Genomic DNA, 26,502 nt, shown 5'->3' with positions numbered 1-26,502 from the left:
GACCCACAAAATTACACTCCAAATTTTTTTTAAGTACTTAAAGCATTGGTGGCAGACTTTTGGAATAAGAGGCAGGCATTGAAGGTATACAGATATATAATGCTTTGGGCAATATGAGCAGAAAAAAAGACGTGGCACACATAGCACAACACAACAAATTGTGGATGTGGCCAAATTGTGGTAACAGCAGGAGGGCCTTAAAGGAGTATGAGTAAATAAATTCTAAGCCTACTACTGCTATTGGTCAAAAGTGCATAATGCACCGACTCGAGGTGTCAGGAGTGTAATGCAAAAAAAGGTCAGAACTTTCTAGTGCTTGGTACAGGGATCAGGAGTATGAATTGTGCAGGGGTCAGGAGTGCATAAAGCACAGAGCATTTATGATTAGGAGTGTGTGACGCAGGGAGCACAAGGGGTCAGGAATGCATAACCCAGGGAGTGCAGGGGTCAAGAGTGCGTAAAATATAGAGTGCAGTACAGAGCTCTTTCTCAACCTAAATCCTCCAGTACAAAACTTTTTTCCCTAGTATAGTCCACACATCAGACCTCAGAGGAGCCAGAGGTCTGAAGAAGCTGGCAGCTGCAGTGCAGGTGTAACTGCAGCACTGAATTCTAACATAGTGTCAGGACCCAGGGAAGCCCACAAGAGATGCTGGTGGCCATTGATATCCCTGGGGACAAATGGTAACCATACATTATTCATGTCCTTCAAATTGATATTATTCATTATTAGACACAAGATGTAGCTTTTTTTTTTTTTTTGGTGGGTAAACTGTAACCATACATTTTTCATAGTTACTGTATTTATGTTTATATTTAGGAACTGGAAGAGAAGTACAGAGAAGCTCAAATGGGAACCCAGCATTTGGATATACAAATGAAGCAAAGTGAACAAGTCTATGAAGAGAAAGTCAGAGTAAATATATTCCGTGTTTTTTCAACATTGTGGAAAGTTTCCTATTGTATAGTTGATTATCTGTGGTGGCTTTTTGAAGTCGAACAACTATAAAACACAACATGGTATTTCCCCAACAGAATCTCGAAGCACAAATTAAGAAAGACATTGCAGAGAATGAGTCTCTTGATCAACGTCGAATAAAAAATGAAGAGGAAGTTTGCGAAAAGAATAGATTACTTAGTGAACAGAAGGCAGTAAGTAATGCTGGAAAAATGTTGTGTGGCTATTGATTTGAGATTGATGCAAATACCACCTTAGAAATTTTATTGACCTCTTTGGAATAACAGGTTTCAAAGAAACCATTCGGCGAAATTCCCCAAAAAATAATTTAAGATCATTTAAATCTTGCAGATGATCAATGCATTGGAGTCAAAGATCCAGTCATTGGAACAAAGATTAGCAGAACTATCAGAAGCCAACAAGTTGGCAGCAAATAGCAGTCTTTTTACCCAAAGGAACATGTGAGTATCAGACATGACTGGAAATTGATCTAAAGAAAAAACAATTGTATGTGCATATCAATCTATCTCTCCATGCCAGCTATAATCTCTTGATGACAGGAGCAGATATAGATGCCCACAGAAAGATTTGTATTAACACAGCGACGGCACCGTAGCACTGTTAAATTCAGGGTTTCCATGTAATAGACAAAATGTTAGGAAAATGGACTTGCCACTGTCGTACCCCAGGGTATCCTGTAACTTCAGTACAGGTTAGTGGGCACACTGCCGTTTCCTGTCAGCCATCCATCCAATATTAAAGCATAAAGAAGCACTGGTATAAAGGTTGCTTTTCCTCATTATTGATCACAGGTTAACCACTTCAGTTCCGGACCAATAAACACCTTAAGGACCAGAGGTCTTTTTGCAATTTCGCACTGCGCTGCTTTAACTGGTAATTGCGCGGTCATGCAATATTGCACCCAAACGAAATTTGCGTCCTTTTCTTCCCACAAATAGAGCTTTCTTTTGATGGTATTTGATTGCCTCTGCGATTTTTTTTTTTTGCGATATAAATGAAAAAAGAGCGAACATTTTGAAAAAAAAAGATATTTTCTTCTTTTTGTTATAAGAAAAATCGAATAAACTAAATTTTAGTCATACATTGAGGGCAAAATTTATTCAGCCACATGTCTTTAGTAAAAAAAATGTCAATAAGCGTATATTTTTTGGTTTGCGCAAAAGTTATAGCGTCTACAAACTAGAGTACATTTTCTGGAATTTACACAGCTTTTAATTTATGACTGCCGATCTCATTTCTTGAGGTGCTAAAATGGCAGGGCAGTACAAATCCCCCCCAAATGACCCCATTTTGGAAAGTAGACACCCCAAGGAAATTGCTGATGGGTATGTTGAGCCCATTGAATATTTATTTTTTTTGTCCTAAGGGATTGAATAATGACAAAAAAAAAAAAAAAAAATTTTTTTTACAAAAAGTTGTCACTAAATGATATATTGCTCACACATGCCATGGTTATATGTGAAATGACACCCCAAAATATATTCCGCTACTTCTCCCGAGTACGGGGATACCACATGTGTGGGACTTTTTGGGAGTCTAGTCGCACACGGCACCCCGAAAACCAATCACCGCCTTCAGGATTTCTAAGGGTGCAAATTTTTGATTTAACTCCTCACTACCTATCACAGTTTCGAAGGCCATAAAATGCCAAAATAGCACAAAACCCCCCAAAATGACCCCATTTTGGAAAGTAGACACCCCAAGCTATTTACTGAGAGGCATGTTGAGTCCATGGAATATTTTATATTTTGCCAAAAGTTGCGGGAATATTACAAACTTTTTTTTTTTTTGCACAAAGTTGTCACTAAATGATATATTGTTCACACATGCTATGGGCAGAAGTCAAATTACACCCCAAAATAAATTCTGCTGCTTCTCCCGAGTACGGGGATACCACATGTGGGGGACTTTTTGGGAGCCTAGTTAACTAGCTACCTAGCGACACTAGCGACACTGATGCAGCGTTCAGAAAAATTATCGCTTAGTGACACTGGCAAAAGGGGGTGAAAGGGTTAACTAGCGGAAATCAGGGGGTTAAAACCATTATTGGGTAGTATATCGGGGTACCTAGCGCTATAAAATCGGGGGGGGTTTGTGTGCCTGTGTGTACCTACATGTCAGTGTAGTGTTCGTGCAGACTTACTTTTACTCTTCTCCTCGTAGTCCGGTCAAAAAGACCGCCCCGAGGAGAATGACATCACTTCCTCCTTCCTGTGTAAACAATACACAGGGGAGGAAGCTTCTCATTGGCCAGGAGCGATCCAGAGGGGGTGGCCGAAAACGAACGGCCATCCCCTCTTCACGGAGCGCTCCTGGACCGAATCGGACCGCCGTATCCAGCGGGAGGGGGTCCGATGGGACCCCCCACCCGCTGGAAGGCAATCACGTAGATGTACGTGATTCTGCCTGCCTGTGCCATTGTGCTGACGTACAATGGCAATACGGCGGTCCTGAAGTGGTTAAAAAAGTTAAGAGGATCCCAATACGTACACGGTTGAGCGTTGTGTGAGCCCTATTTATAGCCATTAGGCAAGATGTGTAAGAGTACAACAGATTCAGGTATTGATTCAAGCACTATCTATCCCTATTGTCAGGCTGACTTGTGACAATTCCTTCTCTGTTTACATCACATACCCCATACACAGTCGCAGCATTTTCTGAATGCTTCATGAACTAGCAGGTCTTATAAATGTATGTATGTGTGTACGTACGTGATTCCTTGTATATGTATGTATAATACTGTGCAAACGTTTTAGGCAGGTGTGAAGAAATATAAAAAAAACAATATGAAGGCGCTGTCATTAAAATATAGTTACATAAACGAATGGGTACACTTGAGTAAACTGTGAACATTTTTAACTCGGCTGCCCCTTTAAGTGTAAAACACTTCCAACTTGCCAAACAATTAGAAAGACATGCACTAGCCTTTTAGTGCAAAGTAATAAACAGTCTCGGTAATTGTCAAATTTAACAATTGATGAAAAGACACATTTCATTTGGAGAAGCACTATTTTAATTAAGAAATAATAATTTTCACATTTGGTATATTATCACGGTGATTGGGGATTTTCTTCTTTTCATGACTTCACTTATTACATTTTATAATATCGGAGATTGCTTATTACTATGCACTAAAAGGCTAGCACCTGTTTTTTTTTTTTTGTCTATGTGTGAAGAAATGCTGTAAAGTAAGAAAGCTTTAAAAAATATAGATTTCATTTGTTTATTTTTATCAATTTACAAAATGCAAAGTGAGCGAACAGAAGAAAATTTTTAATAAAATCATTATTTGCTGTGACTACCATTTTGGCTTCAATCGGCATCAATTTTTACACTTGCACAATATCAGGGATTTTGTAGGTTGAGCCAGGTGTATGATTAACCAATTATACCAAGCCGGTGCTAATGGTCATCGTTTTCATCAAATATGTAGGTTGAACAATTGGTTGAGGAACAGCCAAACTCTGCTACTAAGGTGACATTATAGAAGACCGTTTCATGTCTCAGGTCATATAATATTGCAAGACTAAGCCCAACTACAAGACACAAGGTATTGTACTGCATCAGCAAGGTCTCCCCCAGGCAAAGATTTCAAAGCAGACTGGGGTTTCAAGATGTACTGTTCAATCTCTTTTGAAGAAGCACAAAGAAACGGACAAGGTCACGGGACACTGTGGTCTGCCAAGGAAACTTAATACAGCAGATGAAAGACACCTCATGGTTACTTCCCTTTGACATTAGAAGATTTCCAGTAGTGCCATCAGTACATAACTGGCAGAAACCAGTGGGACCCAGGCAAATCCATCCACTGTCTGGAGAAGTCCTGACAAGAAGGGGTTTTCATAGAAGAATTGTGGCCAAAAAGTAATACCTCTGATGTGGAAACAAGGCTAAGTAACTCGACTATGCAGGAAAACATAGGAGCTTGGGTGCAGAAAAATGGCAGCAGGTGCTCTGGACTAATGACTAAAAATTTTAAATATTTGGCTGTAGCAGGAGGCAGTTTGTTCATCGAAGGGCTGAAGAGTGGTACAGTGAGTGTCTGCAAGTCAACAGTGAAGATTCCTTGCAAGTTTGGGGGTGCAGGATCAGTGATGTCCTCAATACTGAGAAATATAGACAGATAATTATTCATTATGCCATACCACCAGGGAGGTGTGTTATTGGTTCCAAATGTATTCTGCAGCAGGACAACAACCCCAAACATACAGCCAATGTCATTAAAGGATAAGTTAATCTTTTTTAACATGCTACATGTTCCATACGTATTTAGGGTGGAGCATGTAACATCAGCAGCGGCAGCCATCCAATCCCCCCCCCCCCCCCCCCCCCGTGACAGCGAGCAGGCAACGCCTTTGGCCCACTGTCACTCATTGAAAATAACGTGGCTGTGCGGGGTTCCATCTGCTGGCCACGTCATTCATTTGCAGTGCTCTGTCAATGGGAAACTACAAGTACCGGCAACCTTTGCAGCTGTCGACTTGTAGTTTCAGTGAACTACCATGGAGCTGTTGAGCACTTTGGTAGTTCATTTTCTCTTACTGTCAGTGTGTATCTGCCTGCCCATATGAGGTACGAACAGACAAGTACACAGACCTGCATGGCACTCATGATCTTGTGATCGCAGGTGCAATACTTAACAGGCTTCAAGTAAAAATAATAATAAATGCACATTTCTCTTTCGTTCATTAACGGACACAGCATCTTCATCTTCACCTTAGGGTTATATCGCCCCTTTAGGAGAGGACTAGGCAGAAAGTGTTAAAAACAGCAACACTTGCACAGTACCGCCCAGGGGGCGGTCCTACTGGCTAGAAACCCTTACACTGCATCCAGCAGCTCAGGTTTTTTCTAGTCCTGGTCCGCATCCTCTGATACGCAGAACTGCCCCTGTTCTGTGTATCAGAGGATGCGGACCAGGACCAATCGGACAGTGCGGATGACTCCGTGTCAGCGCAGGAAAAGGTGCTTGTAGAAGCACTTATTACAGCGGTGCGGGATACCCTAAAAATGGAGGATACGGTGGGAGCATCTACAGAGGTGTCTGTCCCTTTTGGATCCCACAAGCCAGCCCACACGGCTAAGGTGTTTCCTTACCCAACTTATTTTTGATACGTTTATTTAAAAGCAGTGGGGAAAACCGCAGCGGGCCTTTTCGGTCCTGAAACGCGTACCGGTGCGTTATCCCTTTGAGGAGAGTTTCCTGAAGAAATGGACAGCTCTGATTGTTGACCCCCTGGTATCCAGGTTAAATAAGGTAACCACGATTCCAGTGGAAGGGACTCCTGCTTTCAAGGACCCTGCCGACAGAAGGGCCGAGGCGGTTGCCCGGTCCATGTTTACGGTGGTGGGGTCAGCATTGCGGCCAGTATTAGCCACAGCCCTGGTGTCACAGACGCTTACTGAATGGGCAAAATTGTTGATGTGGCCCCCTTGCTCTCTAGAGCCTCTGTATCAGCAGTAGTGCTACGTTGCCTGATTTGGCTAAAATGCTGGTCTGTGGACCAGGCATCTAAGAAAGCACTGGCGGACTTGCCGTTCCAGGGAGAGAGGCTATTTGGTGCCCTGCTGAATGACATTATTAAGAATGTTATTGGGGTTAAGAGTACATTGCTCCCACAGTCCAGAAAAGGGAAAGAGCAACGCCGTAGGCAAGGGCCCTCTTTTTCCACTCAGAAGCAGATTTTTTGTCCGTCCTGGTCGGCAGGTAAGTGCTTCCAGTCCGACAAGATGCCTGCTGAGGGACAAAAGTGCCCCTGGTTTCATAAGCCAAACAAGCCTGTGAGCAAATCTGTTACCGCATGAATGTTTGCCCCCGTCCATCTCGCGGGTAGGGGGGTCGCCTTCGGAAGTTTGCAGCTGGTGAACCTCCCTACTTTCCAACCAGTGGGTCTGCGAACTGGTTTCATCAGGATACAAGATAGTGTTTCTTTCTTGTCCAGCAAACCTTTTTTTTCCCCTCCAACCTTCATATTCTCCCGGCTCGTCAGGAGGCCCTGTTTGGGAGCAGTACAGGACCTGCTGCTGCATGGGGTGGTAGCACCTGTACCGATGCCAGAAAGGTTTCAGGGATTCTACTCCAATCTGTTTGGAGAAGAAAGGGGTCTGTCAGGTCTTGGACCTCAAGGCCCTCAACAGCTTTGTGAAGGTACAAAGGTTCAGGATGGAATCAGTTCACTCAGTGGTCGCTGCACTCCATCAGGGAATTTTTTTGGCATCCCTGGACATCAAGGACTCGCATGTCCCCATATCCATCAAGCATCAGAGGGTTCTGCGATTTGCGGCCGGGGGCCAGCACTACCAATTTGTAGCTCTCCCTTTTGGCCTGGCGTCAGCACCGAGGGTCTTCACCAAGGTGCTAGGCACCGAGGGATTGCAATCATGGGTTACCTGGACGACCTACAGCTTCTGCCTCAGAATTGAGGGATGATGAGGCAATCACTATGCAAACAGCTCGGTTGGTTGGGTACTGAACCTACAGAAGTTGGTGTTGTTGCCGACTCAACGCCTGGAGTACCTGGGCCTGTTTCTGGACTCCTCAGAGGCGAGAATCTTTCTCCCTTCGAACAAGCTGCAGACTCTTCAAGCTGCAGTGAAGTTGTTGGTGTTTCGCAGGTGGTCGTCGCTGAGTTTTTGCATGCGAGTCCTGGGTCTCAAGGTAGCCACTTTTGAGGCGGTATCATATGCTCAATTGCACACTCAAGTCTTGCAAAAGAAGATCCTGTCAAAAAGGGACAAAACTCAGTTGTCCCTGGATTGTCAAATTCGGGTGAGCCAGATAGTCAGGGATTCCCTGCTCTGGTGGCAGAGGTCGACGGCCCTTCGGTCTGGGAAGTTGTTCCTTCCTCTTCATTGGACGGTGATCACAATGGACGCCAGCCTGGCCGGTTGAGGTGGAGTTTGGGGCCTACAGTCAACCCAGGGTCGCTGGACCCAGGAAGTATCCCCCCTGCCGATCAACGTGCTGGAACTTCGGGCAATCAGGCGGTGCCTCTCCACATGGTCACAGAGGCTGCAGGGGTGTCCAGTCAGGATCCAGTTGGACAACACCATGGCGGTGGCGTATATCAACCATCAAGGAGGAACAAGGAGCGCAGCTGCAGCATTGGAGGGCGCTCACATCCTACGGTGGGCAGGGCGGCGCGTGCCGGCTCTGCCGGCCATGTACATTCTGGGCGTAGAAAACTGGCAAGCGGACTACCTGAGTCAGATGCTGGACCAAGGGGAATGGTCGCTACATCTGGATGTATTTTGGTTCCTTTGCCTAAGGTGGGGCACGCCAGATGTGGTTCTCCTGGCTTCTCGACTGAAGGTACAGAGGTTTGTGGCCAGGTCACAGACGCGGCAGACACGTTGGTGGCTCCATGGGGGCATTATCGGCTGATTTATGCTTTTCCCCCACGTCTGCTTCGCAGAGCGGAGGCCAAGGGGATTCCAGTAATTCTAATTGCCCCAGACTGACCTTGGCGTTCCATGGTACGCCGACATAGTATGAATGGTGGCGGATGTTCCCTGGCGACTGCCGATGCGAGAGGGTACCATCTGTCACAATGTCCAATACTTCATCCTGCTTTACCGTCACTGGCTTTAACAGCATGGCTGTTGAAAGCCAGGTGCTAAGGGAGCGAGGTCTGTCGGATTCGGGAATATCCACTATGCTGAGGGTACAGAAGTCATCTTCTCAGAAGATTTATCATCGTACGTGGAAGGCCTGCATCTCCATGTGTGAGGAGATGGGGTGGCGTCTGGGCACATACTCGATCTCCAGGATCCTGCTGTTTTTGCAGCAAGGAGTGGATCAGAAACTTGCCTTAAGCACCATCAAGGGGCAGATATCAGCTTTGGCTGTCTTTTTTCAGTGACCCTTGGTGACTCATTCATTGGTTAATATGTTTGTTCAGGGGGTTCGACATGTGATCCCCCTGGTGCAACCACCGCTACCTCCGTGGGATTTGAATCTGGTACTCTTGGTGTTTCAGAAACCGCCGTTTGAAAATATTAGGGAGAGTCCCTTGTTGACATTCTCTCAGAAAGTAGTCTTTCTAGTGGCTATTACATCTTCCCGGAGGGTTTCTGAGTTGGTGGCCTTGTCTTGCAAATCTCCCTACTTGTTCCTCCACAAAGCATGCTGCGTCCACAGCCTTCGTTTCTGCCAAAGGTTTTTTCGGCCTTTCATCTAAATGTGGACATTGTTTTCCGTCTTTGTGTCCTTGGCCGTCACACCCAAAAGAGGTGGCTTTGCATTCCTTGGATGAGGTCCGGGCTCTGCGGGTTTATCTGCCTGCTACGGCTCCTTTTCGGAGGCCGGACTCACTGTTTGTATCGGTGGCTGGTCTGAAGAAGGGACTGGCAGTCTCATCTGCCACCGTTTCTCGGTGGTTCAGACAGATTGTGGTTCAGGCTTATGCCATAAGGGGGCGGGCACCCCTCTTTCCTGTCACGCCACATTCTACTACGGCAATTGGTGCCTCTTGGGCTTTCCGACATCAAGAGTCCGTTTCCCTGGTGTGTAAGGTGGTGATCTGCTCGTCCATCCACACTTTCACAAAACTTTACAAGGTTGATGTGAGCGCATCTTCAGATGCTTGCTTCTGCCGCAAGGTTTTGCAGGCGGCTGTTTAAGGTTGCAATTCCTCAGTTGAGGAGCTTTGGTTGTTATGGCTGAAGTTATTTTCTTTCTGTTCCCACCCCTTGTTTCTTTGACACTGCTTGGGGACATCCCTAAGGTCAAGATGAAGTTGCTGTGTCCATCAGTGAATGAAAAAGAAAATAGGATTTTTGTACTCACCGTAAAATCCTTTTCTCTGAAGTTCATTGACAGACACAGCACCCACCCCTCCTATTTATGTTTTGTACTGCTTTTGACAAACTGGGCTGCTGGATGCAGTGTGAGGGGTTATAGCCAGTAGTTTACTGTGCAAGTGTTTCTGTTTTTAACACTTTCTGCCTAGTCCTCACCTAAAGGGGGGATATAGCCCTAAGGTCCAGATGAAGATGCTGTGTCTGTCAATGAACTTCAGAGAAAAGGATTTTACGGTGAGTACAAAAATCCTATTTTTTTTTCTACCCTTTTTTTTTTTTTTTAAAGTGAGCTTATCCTTTAAGAACTACCTTGAACGTAAAGAACAATGAGTCCTAAACATGATGGTTTGGCTCCTACAGAGTCCTGATCTCAATATCATTGAGTCTTTCTGGGATTACATGAAGAGACAGAAGGATGTGAGCAGCCTACTTCCACGCAAGATCTGTGGTTCGTTTTCCAAGATTTTGGAACAACCTAACTGCCGATATCCCTCCAAAACCTGTTTGCAAGTGTACCTAGAAGAATTGATGCTGTATTGAAGGCAAAAGGTGGTCACACCATATATTGATTTGATTTCAATTTCTCTTCTATCAATGTGGTTGTTTTGATTTAGCATTTTTTTTTTACAGAACAGGAAAGAATGCAAGCCCTAAGATCAATTTTATAGACATCTGTGTTAATGTTGTGATTTTAGGAAAGCGCAGGAGGAGATGATTTCCGAACTTAGACAACAAAAATTCTATTTGGAGACCCAAGCTGGGAAAATTGAGGCTCAAAATCAAAAACTGGAAGAACAGCTAGAGAAGATTAACAACCAGGAACATTCTGACAAGACACGACTTCTAGAGCTTGAGACAAGGCTTCGTGAGGTAATTTTTTGCTCTCACAATGAAGTTCACAGTTTTTTATTTTAGAATGGGTGACAATTAGAGAATCATTGATTCAGGGCCCCTCTACATTTTCATGCCACTACAAGAAAGGGTATATGCAGACAAAAATTGGATGACTTCTGAAATATAGTTTGTTCCTCTATTCTGTGCAACAGTCTGTGTTATCCATAAATCTAAACATAGAACCAATCAAATATTACATTGACAAATGTTATTTTTGTTTTAGTTTGTACTACAGCTTTTTTTATTTTTATGCACAACTGATAAACCATTTTGAAATGTGGTGTTTTTAGTTTTCAATATATTGATGTGGTGGGGATTTCTAAATGCTTTTTTTTTGCCAGCCACATTTACTAGACCAGGGGTGTCCAACCTTTTGACTTTCCATGGTCACATTGGAAGAAGAGGACTGGTCTTGCAACACACATAAAATACACTAACGACAAGAATAGCTGATGAGCATAAAAGGTCGGGCAGATCACAATTTAACAACCACTCATATAGATAATGTACCCATCTGAGTAATAAAATTCAATTTTTGTAAAATATTTTATTCTAAAAATAAAAGAGGGCAACATAAAACGAATGAGATTTTTTTGATAAACAAACTCCTCGATATCTGGTCTGATGGATGTAATAGCAATTCTCAAGGTGCTCATCAGATATTTTGGTTCTAATTTTGCCTTTTGTGTGCTTCATTCTTGAATATAGTTGCTCACAAATAAAGGTGCTGTTGAGATGACATGAATAAGGCGTGATTGTGAAGAGTGGGATATTTTTCTTTGGGAAGATAAAAGTCCAATAATGAAACACTGTCAAATTTTTCTTTGGCTAAATGTGATCGCGAAGTGTAAATACATTAAACTAATATTGTTAATTAAGTTTATGATTTTGTGTTGGGCTGCATTCATAGACTTCTTTGGCTGCATGCGGCTCATGGGCCGCAGGTTGGACACCCCTGCACTAGATAATTAACAACAGTGTCTAAACTGGACAACTTATTTGTCTCTTCTCTTGCCTACTCCCGAAGTCACAACCAGGACTCCTACTTTCAGGAAAAAATCTGTAGAGACCCGCCCAATGAACAAAAAGTGATGGGAATATTCTAGCATTTGTAAGCCAACTCTTGTGGCTTCAAAGATTAAACTCATTTACTGTATATATGCAGCTCTTTTTATTATTCATGCTCAACTCTAGCAGTACATGAAACTGTAACCAACTACAGTGACGAAAAAGAGAATGTGTAGATTTAATTTGCTAGCTAATCTTACCTTGGTCTTCATTCCAGATTAGTCTGGAGCACGAGGAGCAGAAGTTGGAGCTGAAGAGGCAGTTGACTGAGCTACAGCTGACATTACAGGAAAGGGAATCCCAGATTGCTTCCATGCAGTCTGCACGTTCTGCTCTGGAAAATCAGCTACATCTATCAAAAACTGAGCTGGAAGAGACCACTGCAGAGGCTGAAGAGGAAATCCAAGCCTTAAGGGTAATTGGCTATTTATCTAGGAAAACAGTACTGTTGATTTGCATCAGGGAATAGCTAAATGGTATTATCTTTTGTATTTTCTTTGTTTTCTTAGGCACACCGAGATGAGATTCAACGGAAGTTTGATACATTAAGGGACAGTTGCACAGTGAGTAATATCTACCAAATTTTTATTGTCCTTTTACTAGATTCCCTTTGTACATTTCCCATCGTCTTTTCCGCTTAAAGCTAGGTTCAGATTAGCCAGTGCGCAGAAAAGCTATCGGCGTTAAAGCCACTATCGTGTTTTCGTGAGGTGATCCTGTGACCTCCTGAATGTCTGTTTCGGGAGTCTTCCCATGAGACATTTTGGAGGGAAGGATATAAATGCAGGAAACGGAGAAGAAGCTCAGAAGTAGGGTGACATCAGATAAATTGCGTGATGTGGTTGTGGAGCATTATGTGCCTGGCACCTCAGACTACCAGACTGCAAACTTTAAATGATAGAGGCCAGAGTCGAAGGGACCATATGCAGCGAATTATTAACGTAATAACCTGATTGTTTGAGGAATTTGAACTCCTATCTTTTAGGTTTTAAAGTGGTATTAGTGATTGTAAATCACCTTGTAAAACAACCCATTCAGTTTAAATATGAAATTGAGATCACATCCCCTATGTTCTCAGCTGCATAAGGGCTGGGGGGAGGAGAAGCAACAGCACCCTGAGTTCCCAGCACAGCTAGGGAACTGATCGCAGTGAGCTCTCCTGTCTAGCATGGTCAGTTTTTAGCAGAAACATCAGGGATTTCACACAAAGGAAGCAATACAAAGAGCACAGGATACTTTGTCATACAAGTATATGGTACAACAGGCACATACAATGTCAGGAATTTGAAATGCTGGGGTAACAAACACTTTAACTGTACAGCTTGTGAAAATGAGCCAGGGACTCCGCTTGCTTCCCACATGAAAGACTACATAGTATTCATGTTCTTATTGAAATGTACCTGACCATTATATAAAAAAAAAAAAAAGCATTCTATCCTATAGAGATCAACAGAAGGAACTAGCAAGAGCCAGTGGGCAGGACCATTTCTCATTAATGGAGCGGCTTTTGGATAGGCATCTGCATTATATTTTAAAGATAAATACCGTATTTATTGGTGTATAACATGCACCCCAAGTTTAGGAGGGAATTTAAAAGAAAAAAACTTTTAGGAGGGAAGTTTAAGGAAAAAAAACTTACATTTAAATGCCCATCAATGCAGCCATATCAGTGTCATTTGTAGCCTTCCATTGCAGCCTTGTCAGTCACTTGCAGCCTTGCATTTAGCCTTGTCAGTCACTTGCAGCCTTGCATTTAGCCTTGTCAGTCACTTGCAGCCTTGCATTTAGCATTGTCAGTCACTTGCAGCCTTGCATTTAGCCTTGTCAGTCACTTGCAACCTTGCATTTAGCCTTGTCAGTCACTTGCAGCCTTGCATTTAGCCTTGTCAGTCACTTGCAGCCTTGCATTTAGCCTTGTCAGTCAATTGCAGTCTTGTCTGTGGCTTTGGCATTTATAAATGGCACTGCCGAGATACAGAGCGGATGTCCTGTGTATCTCGGCGGCGCTCGGCCGTTCTCGGCGGCTTTCTGCTTTTTTTTGGCCGTTCTCGGCTATCTTCGGCCGCACTCGGCTGTTCTCGATGGCTTTCGGAAAGCCGAAAGCCGGCCAGAACAGCCGAATGCGGCCGAAGATAGCCGAGTGCGTCCGAAAATACCCCAAAGCTGCAGAGAGCGGCAGAAAAGGTTAAAAATAGTGGGGGGTCGGCGTATAACACGCACCCCCAATTTCCCCCTGATTTTAGGGGGAAAAAAAGTGCGTGTTATACTCTGATAAAGACGGTAACATTTCTCAATTACCACTTACAAGGCTTTTTAATTGGGCTGGGGCAGCACATTACAGTTAATGAGATATCTTGCTAGTTTCAGTCTAAGTTTGCGAAAAAATATTTTTTAAGTCACCAATTAACTAGACCTGTTACATTTTTATAGCACTCAGATTTCAGCCTACTACAACCAGATGATTAAAAGATGAATTTTTATGGGTTGATTTGTATTACTGCACTTTTAGATTTTCCTTACTGACCATCCTGCCTACATTTTAACATTTTTAATTAAGGTGTTCTAATTATGATGGAGTTCATTAAGTTAGAGAGTTTTTGCTACTGTATTATTACAAAAGTGGGTTTGTGTTCTTGGGATCAAACGGAATCTGCATTAAACCTTATGATTTCACTTTATTAACGTTGGAAGTCTCCCACTCCATTAAACGCTGGTCTCGTCATTGTATTGTGGAAGGAGCTATTATTTTTTAATCTTTTCTTTAGAGGAGAGTACTGCACTTGTCATTTCTGAAACCGAAAGAAGGCTCTTGTCTAAAACTGCCTTCATTTCTTACTTTTAATTTCTTAAATAAAATTATAGAACATTACATTTAATCGAATAAAGAGCGCCATAAAACAAAAAGCACAAAAGCTTTTATTTTTGCTTTTTGATTGAACATTGAATTTTGCACTGCGTTATTTAATCTATTCATCTGAAAAGTTAAATCAGAATATTTTTGCATAATAAACATTGTTTCGCAATCACACTCAATAAATCTTGAAAAGTCCAGCATCGCTGACATTTAAAAAGAAATTAACATTTAACCAGCATAAATTCTATCATGTAGGCGCACTGCTAGCTCTCTTCCCAAAGCCAACCATACATGGATCAAGATTCAGTAGGTTCAGCCGATCAATTTCTATACAACCGCCCTGTCAGATTATTACTGCTCGATCAGTGTGAACTGGGGAATCAAGTCAGTTTTTTTTTACTCAACCTACTCGTTGAGCGCTATAATGAACATTTGTAATCGCTACAGGTGAAAATGCTGAAGGAATTGAATTTACAAAAAGGGTCCCTAAAGAATGGAATTCAGTATTATTTATGTCAGTTTTTCCTGTTTCCTCAGACATTCTGCACCACCTGTCTGTGAAAAGTTGACAGTATTTTGGATGACATATTAAGTCACATGACCCAGTGATGGAAACTATTTCTCAGCCGTTGATATTGCCAGAGTACTGTGGAAGTAATTTTCTTGTCATTATACCAGTGTCAGCCTCTAATGGTTCATCTGTTTAGAATACAGTTGTGAGGCACATACACATCTATGAGGCACAGGCACATACAATCTATGAATGGAGTTGTGGATGTCACACATGCTGGGCTTCCAATAAAAAAACAAAAACAAACTCTTTGTTCATGTTGACTACATGGTGGATTGATAAGATTAGTAATTTACAGAAGAAAGCTAGGTTTGTTTTGTGCTTTCTCTTATGCTCAAATAAATTGAGATTGCATTCTGGCAAAATCAACAGATATTTAATGTAACAAAATTCTTAGATGGGGAAAAAAAAAAGGAAGACTAAGGCAACCATCACATCTAAGTTCTGGTAAGGTACAGTTTCTTTTCAATGTTGGGGTTTAGATGCACTTTAACAGAAGCTCAGTATATTTCTTTGTGTTGAACAATCACTTTCAAGGTAAAAATTACTTTAAAATGGTTGTTAACCCACTTTCAGAAATTTGCATAATCTGTTCCAGCTGTGTCTCCTCTCTGCCCGTCTGACAGAAGCAGGGGAGGGGTTTGCGAATCCCACGCTGAGGAGACACGGCCAGTCATGTGATCGCCATGAACCTCCATGAGATACAGCAAAGGAGGTATTTTTTTTTAATGAAACGGGGGGGGGGGGGGGGCATTGCATTAAGAGACAGAACCGATAGTATACAGATATATATATATATATGTTTTCTTTAATCGTACATCACGGGACACAGAGCCATAATAATTACTATGTGGGTTATAGTCCACCTTCAGGTGCTGGACACTGACACACCCTAAACAGGAAGTTGCCTCCCTATATAACCGCTCCCATACCTGGAACATGTCCGTTTTTTTCGCCAGTGTCTAAGGTGTTGGTCACAAGTGAAGTTGTGCTGTGCTGAACTCCACTGGAGCAATCCTTGCTGGGGCTACTTATGCAGCCAGATCCATTCAAAGTGTCTTTTAGGCCAAATTCAATGGCACCCGGGCCTTATGGCCGAAGAAACAACATCTTTGCTTTTAAACGCTTCTCTTTTTAGAGAGCTGGACCCTGGGATCCAGTACTTTTTGATATTAAGGCCATAAAGTTTTACTGGCGGGGTGCTATTACAGGTCCAGGACTGTGGGTTCCGCGAGGGTCCCCGGTTCCCGAAGGTTTGTTAATAGAATCTACCGTGAAGGGTGAAGCTTGGGTCTGTTGGTTTTACCACAGAAAACCCTGTGGCGGAAAAGGTAAGTGGAGTTTTCTTATGAGATGTCTCCTTTAAAGTAAATGTTGTCATGCCTAAGTGTCACCACTGGGGGCTGTATGGAGCACGTACCTTCTCATTGTTTGCTCAGAGATCACGCTGTGTCACAGAAGCAGCAGACTTTTTTTCCTCTGGCTAGCGGGCAGACCTCCCGTAAGTTTGAGGGGTTTTTCTTCCTCCAAACACCCCCACCTGGGCTGAATTCTCCCCCTCTTCATGAGGCTGAGTATAAGGGAGAACTGAAAACGAACAGCAATGCCGTTTTTTTCACGGCCCCTACTGGCAGCTTCCAGGTCTCCTCCACGCCATCCCTCCGTCGCTCACAAGCCAATCCCGTCAGATAGGAGGCCTGTGGTTGCGCAGGAAAACTCTTTTTTTGAAGGAGAACGAGTGGGGGGCGCGATGTGAGGTGGGGGCGGAGCTTAGTTTGGTGTTGGCATCCTCCAATGCGGGAGTGTGCTTTAAAAGAAAAAAGCTAAAAGGGTCTACCTCAAGCTCTGCAAAGCCTGCTCATCTCTACAAATGGCATCCTCCCCTGAGAGAGGGTGACTGGTCAGTGTGAGCATCAGGGCCATGAAGTGTTTGCAACTGTTTTCAACGCTACAACCCCAGTTTATTTTACTAAAAAGATATTTCTCAGCCAGGTTTAAAAAAAAAAAAAGTTTAGCAACTTTAATCGCGTCCCAGTATGGGTCAAAATGTGACAGGTTCTCTTCCATTGCCCAGGACCCTCAAACTGAGGAACTAGGGGCGGGAGAAGACGAATTCCCTTAGGGGACCGTGGGGAGGCTGATGACTCCTCTTCTGATGTGTCATATGTGGGAGAATCAGCTGTTTCAATCTTAAGACAGATGGTGCAATTTCTTGCTGAATGGCCCACTCCACATTTATGTACCTTTAACTGAGTGTTTGGGTTCGCTAAAGCCTCCTCAACTGTGTATGCCTTTCCTGCCCATTCATTGCTAGAAAATCTTTTTTGTATCTGAGAGGATCACCCAGATGAACGTTATTTTTCCTCCTAAAAAGTTTTCACACTTTATCCTATGGTGGAGGAATTTCACTAAGTAAGGTATACCAGAATTTAATACTGTTATATCCTTTGTGAATAAGAGTTTGACTTGTCCAGCAGACAATGCTCAAATGCTTAGGGATAAAACGGATAAAAAGTTGGAATTCCTATTAAAAAAATAAAAATAAATACGCTAGAGGGGTATCGGTTTTGGTAAATAAATTCTTTCCTGGAGAAATAGGGAAGGCCCATATAGATGAACAAGGAAAATACCTGATTTTATTATACACAATTGGCCAACAGAGGTTTATTACAGTGGCAGTATATATATATATATATATTCCACCTCCGTTTTCTGTGGGTGTTTTGAATGAGATAATGGAAAAAAATCATTCAATATCTTCCAGCAAAATGACTGCTTATTGGAGATTTTAACCTCCTAAGCAGCACTCAGCAGATTTGTATAATTGGGTGCAGGCGACAGGGATAACAGAAATTTGGAGATGGAGGAACCCTGAAAAAAGAACGTATTCTTGCTTCTCTACCTCCTATAAAATGGCTTCTAGGATAGACCTAGCATTTGTGGATCCAGTCATGTTAGCAGATATTGCGGAAGCCACATATCTACCGAGCGGCCTCTCAGATCACTCCCCTTTGTTTCTGTCAATACGTATTCCCACTCCGAGAAATGCATCACTGTTGAGATTAACTCTGCAGTGGGTGTTATACCCGGATATAGTGGAAAAAATTACATCCATAATAATAGAATACTGGGGGAGTAATGTGGCATCGTCCTCGTGGATATTGTTTGGGATGCATTCAAACCATATTTACAAGGACAATATATCTAAAATATTTCAGCGGTTAACAAAATACAGCAAGTTAGGATACAGAAGCTGCAGATGCTGGTAGAATTAAAAATGTAAAAATATGGTCAAGACTAGTAGCACTAATTTTGATTTAATGATGGCCGCATAAAGAGATTTACATTTACATATGGAAGAAATAAGATTAGAATTATATAGAAACAGACAAAATATTTTTGAGCAGGGGGACAAAAGTGGGAGATTTTTGGCGAGATTAAAGCGGTTTGGTACCTAAAAATTAAACTTCATATTATTAAAATCACAAGATGGAATACTCACCTAAATGAACCCTGAAAAAAAAAAATTCTTTACTTACCTTTTATTTCAGATGTTTCTGCTGACTTCCGGGTTGTCCTCCCGTGGGAGTAGGCGTGGTTATCGTCCTCGCAATGGTCCCCGGGAAATTAATAAGCTATTTCCCAAGAATCCATGGGGGGACAATGAAATTGCGAAATCTCGTGAGATTTCGTTAGGATGCCGGTCACGTGACGAGGGCGTGTCCGAATTTGCCATTTTTAAAGTGGGCAGGCAGCTGTATCTACCATTACCACCATTGCACACTGAGCATGTGCGAGATGGAGCGGAGCATGCTGGGAGCCGAGCGTCATCGATATACAGGAAGTAAATGCCTGTGGGCTTCAGACGCCCACACTTAAAATGGAAAATGCCAGAGCACTTTTTTAAAAGTCATCCCGAGGAAAAGAATCGTCGCGCCGGGGTCAAAAAAACGCCGGACGTGGATGCTAAGTGAAGGTAGCAGTCGCCCACCTGTAACACAGGTAAGAAAAAGAAAAAAAAAGAGCGGAATCCCGCTTTAACACAACAAGAATATCAAGCCGCAACTATATCAGAAATTGAGACTTTAAAAGGACGGAGAGTAAAATAACCTGAGGAGATATTGAAGACCTTCAATGAGTATTATAGTTTGCTATATGCCTCTTCTCTCCCCTCCGACTTCCACCCAGGGATCATGGCGGACCTTTTGGGCCAAGTGGCCCTTGGGTGGTTGTCAGACAGGGAGAAGGAGGCATTGGTCTGCCCAACTACAAGTGAGGAGATCATGAAGGTTATACATACATTTCCAGGGGAAAAGGCACCTGGCCCAGATGGAATTCCATTGGAATTCTATAAAAAAAATGGAGCTTTGGTAGCCCCAAAAATTGCTGAAGTATTTACAGATGGACTATTGAAAGATTCAATTAGACAGGCACATATAACTTTACATATAACAGGGAACAGACGATAGGCGACAGCCACAGTAGGAAGCACGGGGAGAGGATTGTTACACAGACCTCTCCTCGTTCTTCAGCTCTGTGACCCGATCGCGGGACACCAGCGGTGATCAGGTCCGCGGGTCCGGCGGCCACGAAGCTCAGGACCGGTAGCGCGCTCACGACCCACGGCTGGGCACTTAGAGCAACGTACAGGTACGTGATTGTGCTCAGCCCTGGCATTCTGCCGACGTATATGTGCAGGAGGCGGTCCTTAAGCGGTTAAACATATTATACTTACCTGCTTTGTGCAGTGGTTTTACACAGAGCAGCACCAATCCTCTTCTTGGGCCACCTGGCAGAGCTCTAGTCCCCTCCCTCCTGTTGAGTGCCATCAGGGCAAGCAGCTTGCTGTGGGGGCTCCCGAGCGGGCATGCTCCTGATTTGCTTCTCTGCGTGTCCATTCACACACACAGCCGGGGTTCTGCCCCACCCCCTCTCATCATTGGCTCACTGGCTGTGGTTGCCAGTGGGGAGTAAGAGTCCCTGGAAAGCCGGGACTGTCGTGCACATAACTGGATCGCGATGGGGCTCATGTAAGTATTAGGGGAGCTGGGGGGCCTGCTGCACAGAGAAGGATTTTTACCTTCATGCATAGAATCAATGAAGGTAAAAAAAAAAAAAACCTTGAGCCTTTACAACCTCTTTAACTATGTCATGGTAAAAGATTATCAAATACAACAAAAGGTATCCTGACAGTGAGGAAAAAAAAGTATTTGCTCCCCTGCTGATTTTGTACATTTACCCACTGACAAATCAGTCTATATGTAGCACCCTGATGTTTAGGCAGGGTTGCTCTTAAATTTACCTGCCAGGTGTATCTGCTTTGGCCAATTGTTAGGGATCAATTGAGTTCACCCTATGTCTGGAGTTGCTGCACTTCTCTCTTTTCTGCTGCTTGCTGGCCGGGTAGCTAGTGACATTAAATAAGACAAGGGCAAAGCAAGAACAGGTTAGGAGTATATTGGGTATCTCAACCAATGGGCAGGGGTTTTCTTAAATCCCTTGGCCTGCTGGGAGAACCTATATATTTTGGTGGAGTCAGGTGTTCTGTGCCACCTGGATGACTGTCTGGGTGGACATGTGTTGTGCTGCTAGGCTGGAGTTTGGGCCTATCCCAAGCACGTCTGGCTGCTAGGCTGTCTGAGGGCCTATCCTGAAGCAAGAGAGCAGCGTAGAGTTGGGATTGCAGCTTGCAGTCCAACCAGAAGTGATGGTTCTGCCGGCCGGGGAACCTTTTGTGGTCGGAGGTAGAGGAGAAGCTGTTGCCACTAAGGGACCAACCACCTTATTACCAGGGACCATAGTGAGTAGCTGAAGTAAGTACCGGAGCAGTATTCTCACTGGGGACAGTGGAGAATCCGGAAACTTCAGCAGGTGCCAAGCCAGGGACCCAGCCAGATGGGTGAGGTTTGAGGAGTACCCGGACTGGCAAGCCAGGGACCCAGCAGGGAAGCGGGGTGATGCTTGAGGAAGATATTAAAGTAAGAAGATTGGAAGAGTTCACGGCATTCAGTGGCAGTGAATCAGCAGGTCTAGTGAAAGAGACTGGGAGCTTAGTGGGCCGAGAACTGACTGCATAAAAAAGGAGTTCATTACAACTTGTGTTAGAAACTGTTCTAAGACTGTTGCCACAGGAGACAGCGCTTCTACACATGCAGATGTGGTGTCTTGCTGGATGCCTTTCCCTGGATGGCTACCTACCTGTAGAAGTCTCGGAGTCTGCTAATTAACATTGCAACTACCTAAGGGTGTCCTGACCCTAACCCTCTCTCCCACATTTCTGTTCAAGAGAAAATAAATCTCTTTTCTTTCAAGAAGTGTCTGGCGCCCATGCATCTACTTTGCACTACACCCACTATGCCTTGCAACCCACTCTATACAGAAGAATGTCAGCTATCTTTGGCTCTGGAGATTCTCATTAGACTAAAGGAGGCCTGGGACCTTGCTACATATAATTTTAAAGGTAGGTTTAATTTAACCACTTCACCCTCAGCGTCGCTTTAACTGACGATTCCGCGGTCGTGCGACTCTGTACCCAAACAAAATCGACTTCCTTTTTTTTCCCCACAAATAGAGCTTTCTTTTGGTGGTATTTGATTGCATCTGCAGGTTTTATTTGCGCTATAAACAAAAGAAGAGCGACAATTTTGAAAAAAAAAAAACACACTATCTTTTACTTTTTGCTATAATCAATATCCCGCATTAGTTAAAAAAAAAAATCATTTTTTACTCAGTTTAGGCCGATATGTATTCTTCTACATATTTTTTGTAAAAAATAAACCTGCAATAAGCGTATATTGATTGGTTTGCGCAAAAGTTATAGCGTCTACATAATGGGGGATAGCTTTATGACATTTTTATTTATTTTACTAGTAATGGCGGCGATCTGCGATTTTTATCCGTACTGCGATATTGCGATGGACAAATTGGACACTTTTGTCACATTTTTGGAACCATTGACAATTATACTGCGATCAGTGCAATAAAAATGCACTCATTACTGTATAAATGTCACTGGCAAGGAAGGGGTTAACTACGTTCCCTAGGTGTGTTCTAACGGTAGGGGGATGGGACTGTCTACATAGTATGAACACACGCTCTGTCTCTATTGCCCTGAAAGAACCGGGATCTGAGTGTTTACACACACAGATCCCGGTTCTTGCTCTGACCCGAGCGATCGCAGGAGCCCTGCGGTTGTCGTGCCTGCTGGGCACTCACATTGGCTCTGGCCCCACGCTGTGGGCCCCTAGTGCCCGAAAGGTGAAGCAAATTAAGGTAACATCGTTTCGCCCAGCCGTGCCATTCTGCCTCAGTAAAACTGTGGTGGCTGGTCAGCAAGTGGTTAACAGCCAGAGACCAAATAACAAAAAAATCCAGAAAAAAGCATTTAAAAAAAGTTATGAATTGATTTGCATTTTAATGAGTGAAATAATTTGATCCCCTCACATCACAGAGGTCAGACTTTTCTTGCAGTTGGCCACCAGGTTTGCACACATCTCAGGAGGGATTTTGTCCCAATCTGCAGATCCTCTCCAAGTCATTAAAGTTTTGAGGCTGTTGTTTGGTAACTCGGACCGTCAGCTCCCACCAGATATTTTTTATGGGATTAAGGTTTGGAGACTGGCTAGGCCACTCCAGGACCTTAATGTGTGCTGCTTCTTGAGCCACTCCTTTGTTGCCTTGGCCACGTGTTTTGGATCATTGTCATGCTGGAATACCCATCCTCGACCCATTTTCAATTCCCTGACTGGGGGAAGGAGTTTTTTTTGTACATGGCACTGTCCATCGTCCCTTTGATGCGGTGAGGTTGTCCGGCCCCAAATCATAATGTTTCCACCTCCATTTTTGAAGGTGGGGATGGTGTTCTTGGGGGGACAGGTAGCATTCCTCCCCCCTCCAAACACAGCTAGTTGAGTTGATGCCAGAGGGATAGATGTGGACCTCACTTTCACCCAGTTTTCCTCTGAATCATTTAGATGTTCATTAGCAAACTTTAGATGGGTCTGTACATGTGCTTTCTTGAGCAGGGGGACCTTGCAGGACTTGCAGGATTTCAGTCCTTCAGGGTGTAGTAAGTTACCAATTGTGTTATTGGTGACTGTGGTTCCAGCTGCCTTGAGATCATTGACAAGATTCTCCCGTGTAGTTGTGGGCTGATTCCTCACAGCTCTCATGATCTTTGAAACTCCACAAAGAGATCTTGCATGGAGCCCCAGACCGAGGGAGATCGTTATTTTGTGTTTCTTCCATTTGTGAATAATCGCACCAACTGTTGTCACCCTCTCACCAAGCTGCTTGGTGATGGTCTTGTAGCCCATTCCAGCCTTCTGTAGATCTACAATCTTGTCCCTGACATACTTGGACAGCTCTTTGGTCTTGGCCATGGTGGAGAGATTGGAATCTAATTGCTTCTGTGGACAGGTGTAGAGAATAACCTGACAAATCGCAAATTCTCAATGAAGAAAAAGAATATGAACTATTCCATTTAAAGCAATTAGGTCGACGCAGAGATGTATGAGATCAAGTTCCAAAAAAAGTGCTAAAGAAAGACTTGTGTTGTAAAGGTTCAACTTTGGTCACATCTGTTTCAACACTTTTTTATATTTTTGTAAAAGCTGTTAACTTTAATTTCAGCTGTGTAAGGGCAACTACTTAGTTGTTTCGTCATAGGGTATATAAAACATATTAAGATCTGCCGTGAAAGCATTGGGTAATATACAAGGCATGTTTGAAAGATTTGGTAAATTGAAAGCAAGAGGACAATACAACCCTACACAAGGTAACAGTTGTGCTATGTTCACCTTGCTGTCAGGTGTTTGTGAATGTGCGTGGTAATGGAGGACAGCATCCTTTTAATTAGGGTAACATCTATGTGCAGGGAGTACAGTAACTAATCCTGAACTTTATTTAGTTTCAAAAGGTTTCATTGAGGAAAATAGAAAATAACATTTTGACACTCACCACAGTCTCTCCACAAGGGGCAGAAAGTCACTAGATAAATATATAGAAAATTATTGTAATACCAATATCGAAACCTGTTTTGACACACAATTGTGTATCAAGAAAACAATTATAAAACAATGAAGGTAACGGGTGGCTCAAGCAAAAATAACTGTAAAATCAGCCATATGCAATAACTTACGGTAAATGGAACTCTTACACTCCAAGTATATGTGTGGCTGGTTATTGCACCATGCTGGACCACCCAGAACTCTTCAGATAGCTGAAAGCGTGAAAAATTGTTTGTCTTCTAACATCAGTGGAGTTATATCATTACTTTTTTTTACTTCTCCATTGACTGTTGGGTTTGTACATACATACATACATACATACATACATACATACCGTACATAAATTTAATAATCTCCTCGGAATTTTGACTGGAGACAGAATAAAAAAACTTCAGGGCCTTTTGCTCTTGGGGGAGGACAAAGTCATTCTCCAATAGTCTATTTATAAGGGCTTACCCTGAAAGTAAATGAGGTGCTTATCTGCCTGTCTTTTTCTCTCACTTTCTCTAGACATATACACAGAAATAACAAATCATGAGTTTGTGACATGCAAGAACTTTTATTATTTGCTTACTTGGCTGAAGGGATTTTTTAATTGTTTTTGGACATTGAGAGACACAGGGGGTCATTAATTCTGAGTTATATTGCCGCCTACAGGAGGATTGGGCACGTGCAAAAAAACCCCCAAAAAACAAAACTATAGATCAGCCTAGAATACCCCTTCCTACTGCCAGCGTGCCCTAGATTTTTGCTAGCATCAAATGATGCTAAATGTGTAAATGACGTGTCTAATTCATGGCAGCACCATCCTTGAACATTATTTTGTTGCATAGTTACATAGTTGTGAATATGCATATCTCATACCTGTGTGAGCCCTATGGAAGCTGAAAAGCACTGTCCTCACGATCCAGTGGTACTGAGAGTTGCCAGCTCAGCACTGCTTATTGTTTTGGAAGATCCCTGTGACAGGTGCCAGGTTGTTGTCCTGGGGACATTGGTGCAGCGGAGTTGGTGGTTGGCAGTTGTGTCTCCTAATCAACAGCAATGCTCAACCCCCTTAATAGAGGGTCGTCCACTCTTGATTCACTCAGACAATACTGTGGCAGTGGCGTTATCCATCAAGAAAAAAAACAGAAGTCTCACCTTGGCAGGTCTTACCTTCCCTGATACTCCATCCATGTCTGCTTTGCAGGATCAGGATGGAGGGCATCCTTTTGAGCCTCTGGACTGGCACAGAAAAATGTGGTACTCCAACATGTTAAGACTCCTGGCAAGACACCCTGTGGGCCCCGCCAAATTGAAAAAAATCTGTCTCAAGGGCCATCCTGCTTCTGGGTCCCTAACTTTAACAATATGGCTGTCGAAACCTGGGTTATAAGGCATAAGGGCCTATCAAAGTCTGTGGTTACTTTGATGCTAAAAGTTAGGAAGTGCACTTCAAGCAAAGTCTATCATCAGACATGGACAATGTACATCACCTACTGTGTGTCCGGGAGCTTCCATCCAAGAAGCTTCTCTGTGTAACAAATACCGCCCTCTTCTTGCAGTTGGATTTTGATCAATCAACCTTTGCCTCTCTCAGCACCTTTTAAAGGTCAAGTCTCTGCTCTATCCAAAACATTGCCTTCATGCTATTTTCTTTCTTTATTTTTATTTCTATCTTAAGCAAACCTTCCTTGATCTTCAAATGAATGGGCTGAAAATGCACTGCACACAGATCGCGCAGGAATGCTCCTGTGCGATTCCTGGTGTGAACCGGGCCAAAGTAAGCAACTGTCCTAGGTGACATTTTGAGATGGATCATGCTTGTATAACTGCCCATTTTGTAATGTCTATAGGCAGCTTTGCCTAAGCTGCTTGGTAATGATTTTTTTTGTTTAATCACAGAAAGAAACAGGTACTTTTTACTCAATATAATATTGGAATTTCATTATGCTGTACTTGTACCCAATAGAATCCTATGAGTTTTTAATGCTGACGTTTCAGTTGCTAAAGCTTGTATTCCCTGATTCCTCCTCTCCTCCCTTATCAATGAATTTACTTTTTGCATAACAGCGTACAGTATTCTGGACCCCGTGACCTCATCACTGGGTCTCTGTGCTTCTCTATGCAATCATGCAATAGTTAATGGCTGGTGGGAGGGACCAGCAGGGGGCTATGCATAGTTTCTTGAAAATATCACGAGCCCTCAGCCCCTATGCTAGTAGTGTGCTGGCTTTTGAGAGGAGTTATGAAAAATATAAAAATGCTTTGATGGATATTGTTCTTGAAGATTGTGCATTCTGAGGCAGGCTGTATTTCCATGCAGAGATGCCCTAGGAAATTT

The 26,502-nt window shown here is 43.2% G+C and overlaps 1 protein-coding gene across 6 annotated transcripts in view; it reads left to right on the top strand.

Moving 5' to 3' along the window:
• CIT (citron rho-interacting serine/threonine kinase) overlaps positions 1-26,502 on the top strand; it is a 257,696-nt gene that overhangs the window by 132,416 nt on the left and 98,778 nt on the right. For all 6 annotated transcript variants that reach the window (XM_077461438.1, XM_077461435.1, XM_077461436.1 and 3 more), the window contains 6 exons: positions 821-916; positions 1,036-1,152; positions 1,310-1,419; positions 10,477-10,651; positions 11,961-12,158; positions 12,253-12,306. In XM_077461438.1, coding sequence (XP_077317564.1) covers positions 821-916; positions 1,036-1,152; positions 1,310-1,419; positions 10,477-10,651; positions 11,961-12,158; positions 12,253-12,306 — 750 coding nt within the window. The remainder of the gene's footprint in view (positions 1-820; positions 917-1,035; positions 1,153-1,309; positions 1,420-10,476; positions 10,652-11,960; positions 12,159-12,252; positions 12,307-26,502) is intronic.

This window comes from Lithobates pipiens, unplaced genomic scaffold, assembly GCF_037356315.1.
Source record: "Lithobates pipiens isolate NorthernLeopardFrog02 unplaced genomic scaffold, aLitPip1_a1.2 Scaffold_3, whole genome shotgun sequence".
Classification (NCBI taxonomy): Eukaryota; Metazoa; Chordata; class Amphibia; order Anura; family Ranidae; genus Lithobates; species Lithobates pipiens.
Note: the sequence above shows the minus strand (reverse complement) of the source record. Positions and strands in the feature narration are given on the sequence as shown.